Here is a 14,135-nt window from a genome sequence, read left to right on the forward strand (position 1 = left end):
TATTCTAGTCTTTGGGTCCCATTTGGGGGAGAAAGGTGGGATATGTGGCAAATAAGGTTTGAATGCTGTTAATTGTGTCCTTAAGACAGATAATGCTGAAACCAGAAACTTCTTCCTAATGGGAAAAACATAATGTCATTGTGCTCAGCTAGCACTGGAAAGGGAGCTCAGTAGAATCCCTATGCAGAAGATATGCTTGCTCTCTCTACATGATGCATATATATTGTCTCTTGCAGGACAAGAAACTCATTAAAGCCCTTTTCGATGTATTGGCACATCCACAAAACTATTTCAAGTACACAGCACAAGAATCAAAGGAGATGTTCCCAAGATCATTTATAAAGCTACTTCGATCAAAAGTGTCCAGATTTCTACGACCATACAAATAACTTCCTAGTGCTTTTCAATTTTTTTGTTTTTTCCTTTGCATTCCTGTCAGATATTGTATTGTCTTTGACAGTAGAAACATTTTTGCTAATTTGAAGACTCCTTGGCAGTCTTTACCTTAAATTGTATATTGAAGAATAACTATAATGTTTTATAATCTCCAATATTTTGAATGGGATTTTTTTTTTACTTCAAAGAAGAATAATATTGGATTCCAGAGTGCATCAAGTTGAAGATCCACATTTAAGCCTGCACTAGTTTATTTTCATTTACCATAAAAAGCATCTGTTTAGAAATGTATTTCTAAACCTGTTCTAGTTGGGGCAGGGGGGATTTTCTTCTTAAACAAAGAAGTAACCTGGTCAAAGAAACTACCTGCAAAGAAGAGTTATGATAGAAAGGCGTATGTAGTATAAATGATACTTGGATTTTGAATTGCACTTGAACTTTATATGTGAAATTTTATGGGGAAATCTAAATACCATACTTTCCCATTGGTGGTTTTATGGAGACTTTGTTCTAGATATAAACCAAAAAAGAAGGATGAGGATAAAATAGGTGTGTAATTTTTTGTCTGGTGGATTAGGCAAGCTCTATTCTCACAACTTGCTATTTCATTGGCCCTCTTACAACTTTTTCATTAGTTTACTGGTGTCTAACTTTGCCAGTGCAATAGCGGAATTATAGATCAGTTTTGGTTTCTCTGATCATTTTTACAATAGGATGAAAGAATTTCAAGGGAAAATAGTAATAACTAATTTTATTACTTCTGATGGGAGATCTAAACAAGTATAATATATAAATATATGCATCTTTTTCTGGGTACTTCAGTATTATTATTATTACTTGTAGCTCATGTAGATACCATTCAGACAATAACGTCTCTCATCACAATCCAGAATTGCATGTACATAGTGGCAGATGAAGGCAGGATCACTTAGTAGCTACTGAAAATAGAATTCTGCACATGTGCATGGAGCTTTCTCCATCAGTTGTTAATAGTGCACCTTTTGTAGAAACTGGGCTATATTAGAGGACTTGGCTATGCTGTTTATCCCATCATTTTATATGCTGTCTTGAAGAATGTGTAATGTTAGTTTATTTCATATCTGAAGTAAATGGAAATTGCATGTTGGAACTGATCCTCATTAGATCTACTGTAGTCAGGGCACAAGGTCCCAGGTGGTAAGAAAATGGGTATGAATTATTTTGTTGCTTCCATATGTTTTTGATAGACCAAATATGATTCCGTTGGTTGTTGGCTCATCATTCTTGGACAATTTACGTAAGGCAATATGGGTTGGCCTTGTATATCGCCTCCTATGCATTTTAAAATTTTTAATGCCTTAGAGTGCAAGATGCCAACACATATTACCTCTTACCAATGTTATTTGTGTTTAAATGCATTTCAAAATAAGTAACAGACTTCATTTTTTTTAAAAATGTACATATAATATAGCATAAACAAAGAGAAATTAAGAAAAAGTTACTCGTTAACTTTGTTAATCATCACAGTTTTAAAATGTAATGACTATATTGAAGAAATAACATAGCTACACAGAATCAGTACCTGTCTCAACTGTCATTGCCTGTCTCAGCTCCTTGTTTATTACGTATCCCATCTCTTTTTTCATTACTAACCTGATATACCACCTGTCGTGCTATTGAAATAATGCTTTTTCTAACAAAACATTATAACATAGGCTCAAAATAGAAAATTCACATTTAAGACTTGGATATGTACTAATCACCGCCTTTAATTTAGCAAACGTTTGATGGAACCAGTTCTAAAGTTGTGTGGATCACAAAATGCTCTGTTTGTGTGCCTTCAAGTAATTTCTGACTTATGGCAACTCTAAGGCAATACCATCACAGGACTTTCTGAAGCTTAAAATGAGTGACTTGCCCAAGGTCTCCCCAGTGGGTTTCCATGGCTGAGTGGGTATTCAAACTTTGATCTCCAGAGTCATAGTCCAGTGCTCAAACCGCTATGTCACGCTGACTCTGGCTCACGAAATACATCACGAAAAATGGAATCTCTTAACATGCTTAACAAATTCCTCTTTCTTTTAGGGGAGATAATATTATAACTCAGAGAGTGTCCAGTCCTAATTGCCAATTCTGTTTTCTTCCATATGCCAGAAAACAGTACTGCTATGATTCTGAATGATTATTAGCTTTAGAAGTACTGCCTTCAGACTTCAAATTTCTCACTAACTTTGCTGCTGTAAAAAAATGAAACAATTTTCTGGCTCCTGTGAACTGGTGTTCTCCACCAGAGCAAATTGTCAACTGGTGAAACTCCATTAATATTTTAAGTTGCATGCACAACACCAGGTTGGTGGCTGGTGAGTGAAGAGAGAGAGGTCCTTCTCAGTCATGACATCACTTCATTTTGAATGCAGTTCCCAAATATGCAGGGCACACACACACTTTGGTATCTTTTCAACATCAGGTGATTATTTACAGTCATTTCAGCATGTTGGGTTTTTTTGCTACCTAGTGTTTCAGCCTGCTTTTGTTGCTAGTTTGTGCTAGTAAACACCATTAAATCAAATCTGACTTATCTTTGAATAGACCAATAAAGGATTGCACAGTTATTCTCTTAACTGTACACTCCTTCCTTCCTACTAGGAATTTATGCTGAAGAGTACCTTACAGATTTTTCTATACATTCTTTCAAGACTTGTTCTAGACCTGAGATACACTATTAATATGTTTATCAGTCTGATAAAGAATGTGAACATGTACATACTTCTTAAATATATATAAAATATTGGATACATTCCTGAATTATTCAAACTGATTCCCATGCAATGTGGTATATCGGTTGGCCTGTTTCAAATAACCATGCTTTTCTCTGCTATGTGTCCATCATTAAATTATTAAATGGCACTTAAATCTGTAGTATATTGCTTTTCAAAGGTCTTTTCAAAACAAATAACATTGGTAACAGGTATGCTCATTCAGTGTTGTACCCAGAAGCAAATACAATACGTAATAACAGAATATTGCCCAAAGGTTGCAAGAGAAGACATCAAAAACCTACAGAATTGACAACAAAAACCTGAGTTAACTTCTGCTTCATGGTATACTCTTTCATGGCCTGACAAATGGCAGATCAAAGGCATCATATGTGTTAGACTTGGTCAACTGAGTAGCCATTACTTATCTGACAAGGGTCAACAGGTTTCAGTTATACAGTACGAACAAGACCTTGGATAATTTAGGTCAATTGGGAATGTCTGAAAATACTTGCAGGTGGTTATTTTTATGTTTGTAAAACTTGCTGGGTTTTTTTTTATGTTGCCTTCTTCTTTTATATTCATGGGATTCATTGAGTCCAGGTCTATTGATGTAATGCCGTTTCACAATTGCTTCCTAATTTTAGGCAAGCACATGCAAGAGCACATAAAATGTACATGATAAAATATCATGCCGTACAGTTACAGCACTATGATTCCACTTTTACTGCTACAGCTGCCTCCTGTAGAATCCTGGGATCTGCAGTTTAGGATGGGGCATTTAGAAGTTAGAGACCTCATTAAACTACAAACCGCAGAATTCCACAGGAGGTAGCCGTAGCAGTTAAATTCAAAGACATAGGCCTGTTACAGACTGCCAAAATAAAGCTGCTTCGAGTCTCTTTGGAGGTATGCTGTTTAAATGACGCATGCACCCTAAGAATCTGGAAGCTGCACCAAAGCTGCACTCCAGTGCTTAGGAATGGAGTGTGGCATTGGCGCTACCTCTGGACTCTTAGGACCTATGCATCATTGAAATAGCATACCTCCAAAGAGACCCGAAGCAGCTTTATTTTGGCCGTCTGTAACAAGCCATAGCTATGTTAATCATGGAAAAGCAGTATGCAAAGATCTTGTAGCATTTTTGAGACTCACTGAAAGAAAGAAAGCTGATAGCATGAGCTTTCGCAGACTTGAGCCTGCTTCAATATACATCTGAGGAAGTAGGCTCAAGCCTACGAAAACACATGCCACTAGCTTCTTTCCTTCAGTTAGTCTCAAAGGTGCTACAAGATCCCTTTACTTATTGATAGCAGTAAAAGTTGAATAATAATATTATAAAAGTGTAGTGTGCCCATGTCTTTGGCCCAGTTCTGCCCTTCAGGTATGGGAGAAGACCTTTGTGGAAAGCATATGCCAGGCACCATGCAAGTTAATAGGATGATAATTATTTCAATCTCTCTGGTCTCTGTGGTCGATTTGGCACTTCATTTACACAGTCCTGCCCTTCTCCCCCATTAAACAAATTACATTACAGCAGCCAGAGTTTCTGAACTAGGCTGTTCCTAGAATGCTCCTGCCAGCATCCCCAATGGTTATGTTGGCTGAGGGATTCTGGGGCCTTTAATCTGAAAATGTCACTTTTCCTAACTCCTCTTTCATTCACATCCTTGGAATAGTTAGCCACTAAAAGAGAGGGAAGATATGCACAGAAAAAGAGTGAGGTAGATCCCTGTGAGCTTCCTCTGCCTGATTCCAAAGGAGCTCCAAAATTTGTTAGAGACTGCCTTTACCTGTGGCTACTTTTACATAGAGAGTTTTTAACTTTTGACTTTGGGCCATTATCATTTTTAAATACCTTGTGTATATGTATGTACAATAAAATGACAATTGTACAGAAAGAAAGTGTGTGTTGAGTGCCTAATGCTCTGGTCTCCATCCCGTCCATCTAGGCAGACATCCTTATAATAAATTAACTATTTCCATTAGTACAAATAGTTCTCTTTTACAATTCAAGATTGCATTTGTATAGCTGATCCTACAAAATGCCCACTGAAATGTTTTGTTTTTAGAAAGTGTGTGTAAAGCAACAAATCAGATTTGAGGACTCACAAGGTTAAAACTGTCCAACTGGCCTGTCAATTTTGTTATTAGCATGCCCTTTCTATCCTTCCCTCAGTTTAAATAAATGAGTATATTACAAAAAATTATTTTAAAATGCCATCTGGAAATAAATAGCTTAAAATAGCGATGGGAAAAGACCATCCTTCAGATGTCGTTGGACTGTAACTTGCAGTAGTGCTAGCCAGCATTGCCATGATAAGGAATGCTGGGAGTTGCAGTCTAATGTCATAAGGAAGCTGCATTTTGCCCTCCTGTGTCTACAGCTGATTGTCAATCTAATAGAACAGACCCACTGAATCAATGGGAACTTGGTATATCAGTAATTACTGTATGTAAGTTTGACAGATATTATGGGTTGAATAACAAATGGACGTAGGCCTTTGGAGGATGAGTGGGAAGAGTTTCTCAGTTTAAAGCGAGGTTGGGGGAATAAACTTTTTTTCCTTTTAAATTCCTTACACCAATATAACAAAAGCATGAAAGACTCAAGAGAAAATAAATGTGTTCTTGTTTAAATTTGCCCTTGCTGTTTAAAATTAATGGCAGCAACAATTTGGGAGTTGTAAAATTGACATACCATTCCAAATCCAGAGATTGTCAGGAAGAGAAGGGTCCCTTTCATGCCACTGGCTTTATGTACAATAGGGCATGGAAACAAATCTCTGTCTCATAAACAGGATGACTTTTTGTATAGAAGAATGCCACATTTAACTGGTTCATACCTGTCTGCTCTCTATGGCTAACAAGAAGCTGAAGATGCACAAGCATGCAGATGGGTGCATTATGTTCTCATGTGGCTTATCAGTTTGTATATGTGGGGACCAAAGCCAAGAATCCCACTCATTTCCATCCTCAATTGTATGTCTACTTTCCTTTCCAGTGAGTACTCCAGGGCACAGAGTATCAATAATGGTTGTACTCTCTGGAAAAACAATTAGTATGATACAGCTCAGGCATTATTCCTGGAAAGAAATATTGCAGGACAGCAAAAAATAAAGCCTATAGTATAGAAATGGGCATGATTAAACACATTGATTTCAATGGATTTATATATACCCAATTCTGAATTGGATGTAGACCTAAATAAACAGTCCTTCAATTCTGTAAGTTGCAATTTGGAGATGGGAGTGTAACTCATATCTAAACAGAAAATATGTTTGTTGTTGTTAACTGCCCTTGAGTCAGTGTCTACCCATGGCGACCCTGGGAGTGTGACATCTTCAAGACTCCTTGTCCTCTACTGCTCTGCTCAGGTCCTGCAATTTCATACCCATGACCCCTTTAACAGAGTCCATCCATCTAGCATGTGGCCTTTCTCTCTTTCTACTTCCCTCCATTTTTCCTAGCATTACTGTTTTTTCCAATAAGTCCTTCCTTCTCATAATGTGTCTCAGTTTTGTCATCTTGTCTTCCAAGGAGATTTCTGGCTTGATCTGTTCAAGGACCCATCTGTTTGTCTTTTTGGCTGTCCAGAGAATCTTTAGCACTCTTCTCCAGCACCACATTTCAAATGAATTGATTTTCTTTCTGTCCACTTTCTTCACTGTCCAGCTCTCATATCCATACATGGTGATAGGGAATACAATGGCTTGTACAATTCTAACTTATGTTTTCAGTTGTATGTCTTTACATTTTAGAATCTTTTCCAGTTCTTTCATAGCTGCCCTCCCCATTCTTAGTCGTCTTATGGTCTCTTGACTGCAGTCCCTGCTCTGTTCAGTGTCTGATCCCAGATATGAAAAGTTTTACTATTTCTATTTCCTCATTATCTAGGCTGAATTTGTGTAGCTTCTCTGTGGTCATTATTTTTGTTTTCTTTATGTTCAGTAATAAGCCTGCCTTTGCACTTTCTTCCTTGTTCCTTAGTAGTTGCTCTAGGTCTGTGATGTTTTCTGCCAGTATGGTGTCATCCACGAACCTTAGATTGTTGATATTCTTTCCCCCTATTTTTACCCCTCCTCCTTCTGTGTTCAGGCATGCTTTTCATATAATATGTTTTATACATAGTAGTCTCTTGTCCTGAGTACTGATTTCTTATCAAGACTATTCTGGTGTGTTGGCACTCCTAAGGACATTTCATAGCCTTTCATGATCTATGCAGTCAAAAGCTTTGCTGTAGTCTATAAAGCACATACTAATTTTCTTTTGAATTCTTTGGTGCTGTTTATTAACTATCGTACAGTATGTTTGCAATGTGGTCCCTAGTGCCTCTTCCTTTCCTGAACCCTGGTTGCCCCTCAGGGATTTCTCTCTCCATGTATGGTTGGAGTCTAGGTTGCAGAATTTTGAGCGTAATTTTGCTTGCATGGGATATTACAGCTATGGTCCTATACTTGCTGCAGTCTTTCCTGACTCCTTTTTTGGGATAGGGATGTATATTGTTTCCAAACTGTTGGCCATTGTTTTGTTTTCCATATCTGTTGACATATGTTGGTTAGCACTGCTGTTGCTGGTGTTAGCACTGGTGTATTAGAGCAGTTCAACTGGAATACCATCTGTTCCTGGTGATTTATTTTTTTCCCCATTTCTCTTATTGCAGCTTCCACCTCACTTTTTAGAATTTGGGATTCATCTTTATATGGCTCTTCATTGCATGTATCCTTCATTTTGTCATCTCTTTTATATAACTCTTATGTGCATTGCATCCATCATCTCTGTATTCCTTCCTGGTCTTGAATTATGCTATTTTTATTGTCATAGGTGTCCTGGTTCTTGGTCTGAGTTTCCCTTTGATTTCCTGTATCTAGTTGAACAGATCTCATGTTTTTCCTTTTTTGCTCTAGTTCTGTATCTCTCTGCATTGTTTGTTGTAGTAGTTGTCTATCTTTCCGCACAAGTCATTGTACTGTTGCATTCATGGTTCTGAGTTTCTTCCTGTCTCCTTTCTATTTTGCTTCTCTTCATTCCCTTACTGCTTGTAGCATTTTCACTGCCATCCATAGTTTATTCTCTTTCTTTTTGACTACTATAAGTATCTGTCTGCATTCTTCTTTTATTGTGTCCCTGGCTTCTGACCATAGTTCTTCTGGTTCACGGTCAATTATGCTTTGTAGTGCAAATCTGTTCCTTATGTTGTCAATAAATTCTGTTGAAATATTGTTTAGATCATATTTTGGAATGATGACTGGTTTTGTTTTCCCCCTCAGTTTTACTTCTTCAGTTTTTATAGAAAATATACCTAGATATTATTTGATGAACTTGATCCTCATTACATTTGTGGCTTCATGGATTTCTGCAGCAAAATTAGAATTTAATTTGTCAAGGACTCCCTAAGATGTTCTTCACCAAGAGGCAAAGCAAACAGGCACAATATGCCAGCTTGAGGGTGGCATGAGGGCATAGCGTATGGATGATACATGGCCTGACGACACCCCCAAGTCAGCGTTACGCTGCCCCGCTGCTCCCACAATGGGCAGTGTTGCAGTGCTCTGGCAGCATGGCATTTAGATGGCGCATGCCGCACAAGTGCTGGAAAGCCACAGCGGTGGCAGTGGAAAGGGTGGCTTTTTTTCCAGTACAAAAAGAGTGGCATTTTGCTGCTTCTCTTTGGGCTGGAAAAACAGTGGATTGGGGCTGCTGCGTTTGGTTGCTGTGGCCCGCATCCAGCAATCAAAGGGGTGGCATCAAGCCACCCCTTTAGGGATATCTGTTAAGAATTTGCAGATGTAAGGATACAATCCAGCTATTAAACATTTTGAAGTTTAATAAATGGGAATTGGGATCAATGAGAATTGATTTAAATGGATTAAGAATATACTTAATTGCTACATTGAAAACAATGGGACAAAGCACTTAACTTTGTCTGAAGCATGCCCATTATATTTGTTTTAAACCTGTAACATGTAGCACTTATTTTTTATTTAATCTCCCTTGAATTCTGCACTTGATTCTTCTAAACACCAAGTCAGTTACCTTCCCCAAATCATCAAGCTGTGTTTTCAGCAGGTGAATAATTGATTGACATACTTAGAAGCTTGAAGATGATGAATGCCAAATCCATTTAATTCTCTTCATGCCAATAATAGTGGGCATATGCACTGTTAGCAACAGAGCACTGTATAAAATTACATTTGAAAAAAATTATTAAATGTGATTTCATATTCTCCAGTCTTGGATATCTTGGTTTCATCCTTGGATGGCTGCATAATGAAATCTGGCTATTATTCCAAATCCCCCCCCCCCCCTTTTTCGTGCCCTTGTGGGATCCATCGCCATTAATACTGGAGGTAGAAATACTGGATCCTAAAAAGAAGGTTGAAGATCTTTTGAATCTTATTCCTTCGTAATGTGCTATTTCATCCTAATAACTGCAGTGATCTATAAATGTTGATCTTGCCAACATTTTTATTAGCTATCATCAGAATATATGATTAGTTATTTGTTCTTTCTGCAATACTATCTTGCCCAGAAAGTATTTCCTTTTTTAGCTTTCTTCACATTCAGCATAGCATGTAAAGCCATAATATAATTTTGAGGAGACGCATCATTATTTGTAAATTCAACTGAAATGTAGAAGAATGATTTACTAAATCTTTATGTGTCTTGTTTTAGGTTTGTGAGAAGAGAACAAAACAAGGTGAGATGGGTGGGTGGCTGAAGGCTGCAAAGAAAGGCCCAAATCATCTAACTAAATCAAAGGTGGAACTTTTGGCTCCCCAGATGTTTGGTGCTGCAACCTCTGCAAGTCCTTACCACTAGTCATATTGACTGGAGTTTCTGATTGTCGTTCAAAACATCTGGAAGGCCAAAGGTTCCTCATTTCTGGCAGAAAAAGTAAGTTCCTCAGGACAGGAATTGTTTGTATCAGCACGTTGTGTACTGACATTTTGTCATGAAACTAGTAATTTTACCACCCAAATTATCAGCAAGTAATTTTACAACACTCTGAACAAGTAATGTGTTTATCACTTGGATCCAAAAGATTTAAAAGGCTTTTGTAGACTGCAGACCATTTCATCGGAAGCTGGCTACACTGCACAAAGGTTTATGCCAACCAAAACTTACTCATTTTAACCATGCCACCAAGATTCTTTGCGGCAGACTAACATGCCCCCTGTCAGAAATTCACACTTTTCAAGAACTAACAACAAGTAGGGAAAGCTTAAAAAAAATATTAGGTGGGTATTTTCAGATTCCATGTCAAACTACACTTTAACAAGATATGGACAAGTCTTGGCTCTGCCTGGCCTTCCTGCTCCCTTAAGCACAGAGCTTTTTTTCTAGTTGTGCAATTGGGCTTTTGCTTCCAGTTGGTTAATTTACAGAAGCCAGTTGCAGAAATCAGTTTGGAATTAGCTTGTTTTAAACAGGCCATAGTTAATGTTAACCATTAGCATTGTTAATGCTAACCATATAATTGTCATTCATGTGAAAACCAATGTGGGAGCTTGTAAACTCCTTCTGAAACTTCAGAGGAGAACATGTGAGTCTGGGTTCACTTGCTCCTCACAGAATCACCATTTAGTACAAGGGTAGGCAAATGGTTGCCTTATGGACCATTTTGACCCTCCTCTAGCCCTCCCCCAAATTTGTTTCTTTTTTTTTTTACTAGATATCAGTAAAATAAAATAAAAGTTTTTAAAAATTGAGGTGTCATTCTCCAAGGTCCTATGTGACCACCAACAATTTCTCATCCCCAGAAATATGACAGTGAAATAAAGCCACTGAAAAAGATGGATTTATTTTCTGTTCAGAACTTGCTACATATATATATACACACAAGGCAAAATGTAATTAGTGGGGAGTCCTTAAATATACACTGAGAGCCCGTACAGACAGGCCAAAATAAAGCTGCTTCGAGTCACTTTGGAGTATGCTGTTTAAATGACATATGCATCTTAATAGGCCAGAAGCTGTGCCAAAGCTGTGCTCCAGTCCTTAGCACTGGACCATGGCTTTGACATGGCTTCTGGCCTCTTAGGATGCATGCATCATTATCTCCAAAGTGACCCGAAGCAACTTTATTTTGGCCTGTCTGTACAGGCTCCAATTCTACATTTTAAAACTAGTCAGTCATTCTATTATTTTACTGGTGTAGGGATTCAAAAGTCACATCATGAAATACAATTCTTAAGACGAACAACATTACTCGTACTCTACAACTGCCCGGATTTGTCCAGGACAGCCGTGCTTAATCCTCTGTTGATCCACTTTTTCAGGCGCTTTTAAAATGTCCCGGTTTCTCTGGCTGCCTTCTCCTTCCCACTTTCCCATTTTATCCTCAGATTATTACATCAATTGCTGCAAACTGAATTTTCATTCAATTAACTCAGTGGAAGGGCAAAGAGAGAAAGGTAAAAAATTCGCCCTTCCCTGTAGACTCAGGCAAAAGGAAACTTCTGCAGTCTCTTCTAGCTGCAGTCTCTTCTAGCACTAATCACTTTTGCTGTTTTGAGCACACTCTGATATTGCTTGGCCACACGTGTCCAGGTTTTCATCTGTGAAATGTTAGTATATATATTAGTGCATAATGATTTGACTTTTTGAACATTTGGGGGTGTACATGAATAAAGCATTTGAATGCACTTAGGCCTAACAACTGGTCTCTGCAAGCCACACATGTTCTCAGCTGAATTCATGCTTCTCCTTCACTACAATACTTTTTTGCGGGGGGGAGGAGGAATATACAAACAGCACAAGGTCTAATATCTGAGCATATCCATTATATCTTCTTTTTGAATTTCCCCCACATTTCCAGACCAATAGAACTTGAAAAAAGAAGAAGTCCCCCTGCGGAGGAGACTTGATTCCCATTTTTCTATGAAATCAAGTTAAATTCTGATTTTTTAAAACAGTAATCTAAAAATCAATTGAAGATTAAAAAGAATCTTCCAGCCCCCCACCAGGGATTTTAAAGTTAAAACCCAAATTCTGTTAGTAAAAAAACCTAATCCTATATTGGATTGAAAAAGATCGCAGTTATCAATTACATACATACAGGGCAGTAGCAAACTATTCAGCAAAGAAAATGTTTTGAATATTGGAATACAGACATGTACCTACGGTACAATGCATATTTGCTATTTCATTTATTTATTCTGCCTATTCTCTTTTTTATTCCTTGATGCTATGTAATATATATACAGTTATAACATGTATATACAGAGATACCTTTTAGGTATTCTAATTTAGGCCATCTATCTCCAGGAAACTGAATTAACGGTTAAATATTTACAAATGCCTTTGCAAATATCAGAACTAGTCTATGTACCTTCAGAAGATGATGGTTATTTTATTGCATTGTATTTCAACTGCTAAGACTTGTACTTCACTTATTTACTTGCTTCCTACAATTTAGAATGAACATCATTAAATAAGTCGGTATTACCAAACACCCGGCTTGAACTACTTATTAGGAAGCCATCGTTCATAAACTATTTAGTTAATGAAGTATACCTTTCTTGAAATGTGAAAAACAATTTACTTTTTTAAACTTTAATTCTGTAAATAGTTTTCTATCCTTTACAGTGAGGAATAAATTCTAGGATATTGAGTATATATTGTCCATTACAAGATCCAGATATTTTTTGTGTTATTTGTTACTCTCCTGTATATTGCTTGGAGAAAACAGCTATGATGCTCATAATTTTTAAGACGGAAACTTGCTGCCTCCTCCTGACAGATGGAGGAGTTAAAAATACAATTTAATAAATGTGCTCCTCTTTAGATTATTGTCTAAAACTGTGTGCCCAATTTTCTATCATGTGCAGATTTAGGTAGCAATTCCTGCATCTGTGAACATTGTGTAATTGGGAAGGGGGGGGGGACTATAATCTTTGTATGTTGGTTTTGTTTTTGTTGTTAAGAATGTACAGTTGCTAGCTCCACACAAGAAAATGCTCATGTGTGTTTGTTCAGAGCCCAGCATTACGAAATGAGGCATCCACTGTGGCTTTCACTACAAGATGTAACTTATAAAGGTCAGCCTAATTACAATTTTCTGTTCTTTGTACACTTATATATACAAATTTTGTGAGACTGGAATGGAATTAAATGTCTGTTTTTCTGTGGAGTTATTATATTCTAACCTCCCGTCTCTGAAGAAGTACATGGAAAGTTTTTATAAAACTTTTTAAAATGTTGAAACTGAGTTGAGAAAGCCAGGCTAGGTGGCAGCAAAAACCAGTTACGTTCGTTTCAAACCACCTAGGTGGGGACAATGTTTAGGAACTTCCATTTCATCACATATAACATATATAACATTTAGTTACTATTACCATTACATTTTATTTTGTAATGTATCTTACAAGGCAGGGAGAGGTGCCCAGGAAACCAGTTTCGGTGCCATTAAACATAGTAAATTTGCCTTTTAAAAAATAGGGATTTTTTTACAAATTTATTTAAAATTTGCAATAGGTTGGCAAAGGAAATTTGACCAGGGTTGCCTCCACACTGTAGAAATAATCCAGTTTGAAACCACTTTAACTGCCAGTTTGAAACCACTTTAACTGAGAACTGTAGTTTTGTGAAACATTTAGCCTTCTATGTCAGAGAGGTCTGGTGGCACAACAAACTACAATTCCCCGAATTCCATAGCATTGATCCATGGCAGTTAAAATGGTGTCAACCTGGATTATTTCTGCAGCACGGATACAACCCAAGACATGGCCATGTCCAATGTAAACAGGTTCTCAATAACGCCTATTCTAGGGCAGAGGCTGCTTTTAAAGGTCTGGGGACATCTTATGTACTGCTAGAGGAGGTTCTTACCCAGATGTTAGTGATGCTGTAGAAGACTTAGAGTGGGTACCAGCAATAGCTTGTTGCCTCAGACAAGCAGAACATTCACACTAATGCCAGCTATTAAAATGGAGCAGGGAGAAGGGAGAGAACCAAAGAGGAAATAAAAATAACTGAAAAAGTTGTGCCCAATGTGTCAGA

At 37.5% G+C, this 14,135-nt stretch overlaps 2 protein-coding genes across 2 annotated transcripts in view; both read left to right on the plus strand.

Moving 5' to 3' along the window:
• The window catches only part of LOC121930578 (signal peptide, CUB and EGF-like domain-containing protein 1), a 29,465-nt gene extending 25,467 nt beyond the window's left edge, over nt 1-3,998 (plus strand). The window contains exon 14 of the mRNA XM_042467099.1: nt 237-3,998. Within this exon, the coding sequence (XP_042323033.1) occupies nt 237-389 (153 nt within the window). The 3' untranslated portion in view covers nt 390-3,998. The remainder of the gene's footprint in view (nt 1-236) is intronic.
• Nucleotides 1-14,135, plus strand: part of LOC121931679 (signal peptide, CUB and EGF-like domain-containing protein 1) — a 299,857-nt gene that overhangs the window by 237,114 nt on the left and 48,608 nt on the right.

Source organism: Sceloporus undulatus, chromosome 5, assembly GCF_019175285.1.
Source record: "Sceloporus undulatus isolate JIND9_A2432 ecotype Alabama chromosome 5, SceUnd_v1.1, whole genome shotgun sequence".
Lineage (NCBI taxonomy): Eukaryota > Metazoa > Chordata > Lepidosauria > Squamata > Phrynosomatidae > Sceloporus > Sceloporus undulatus.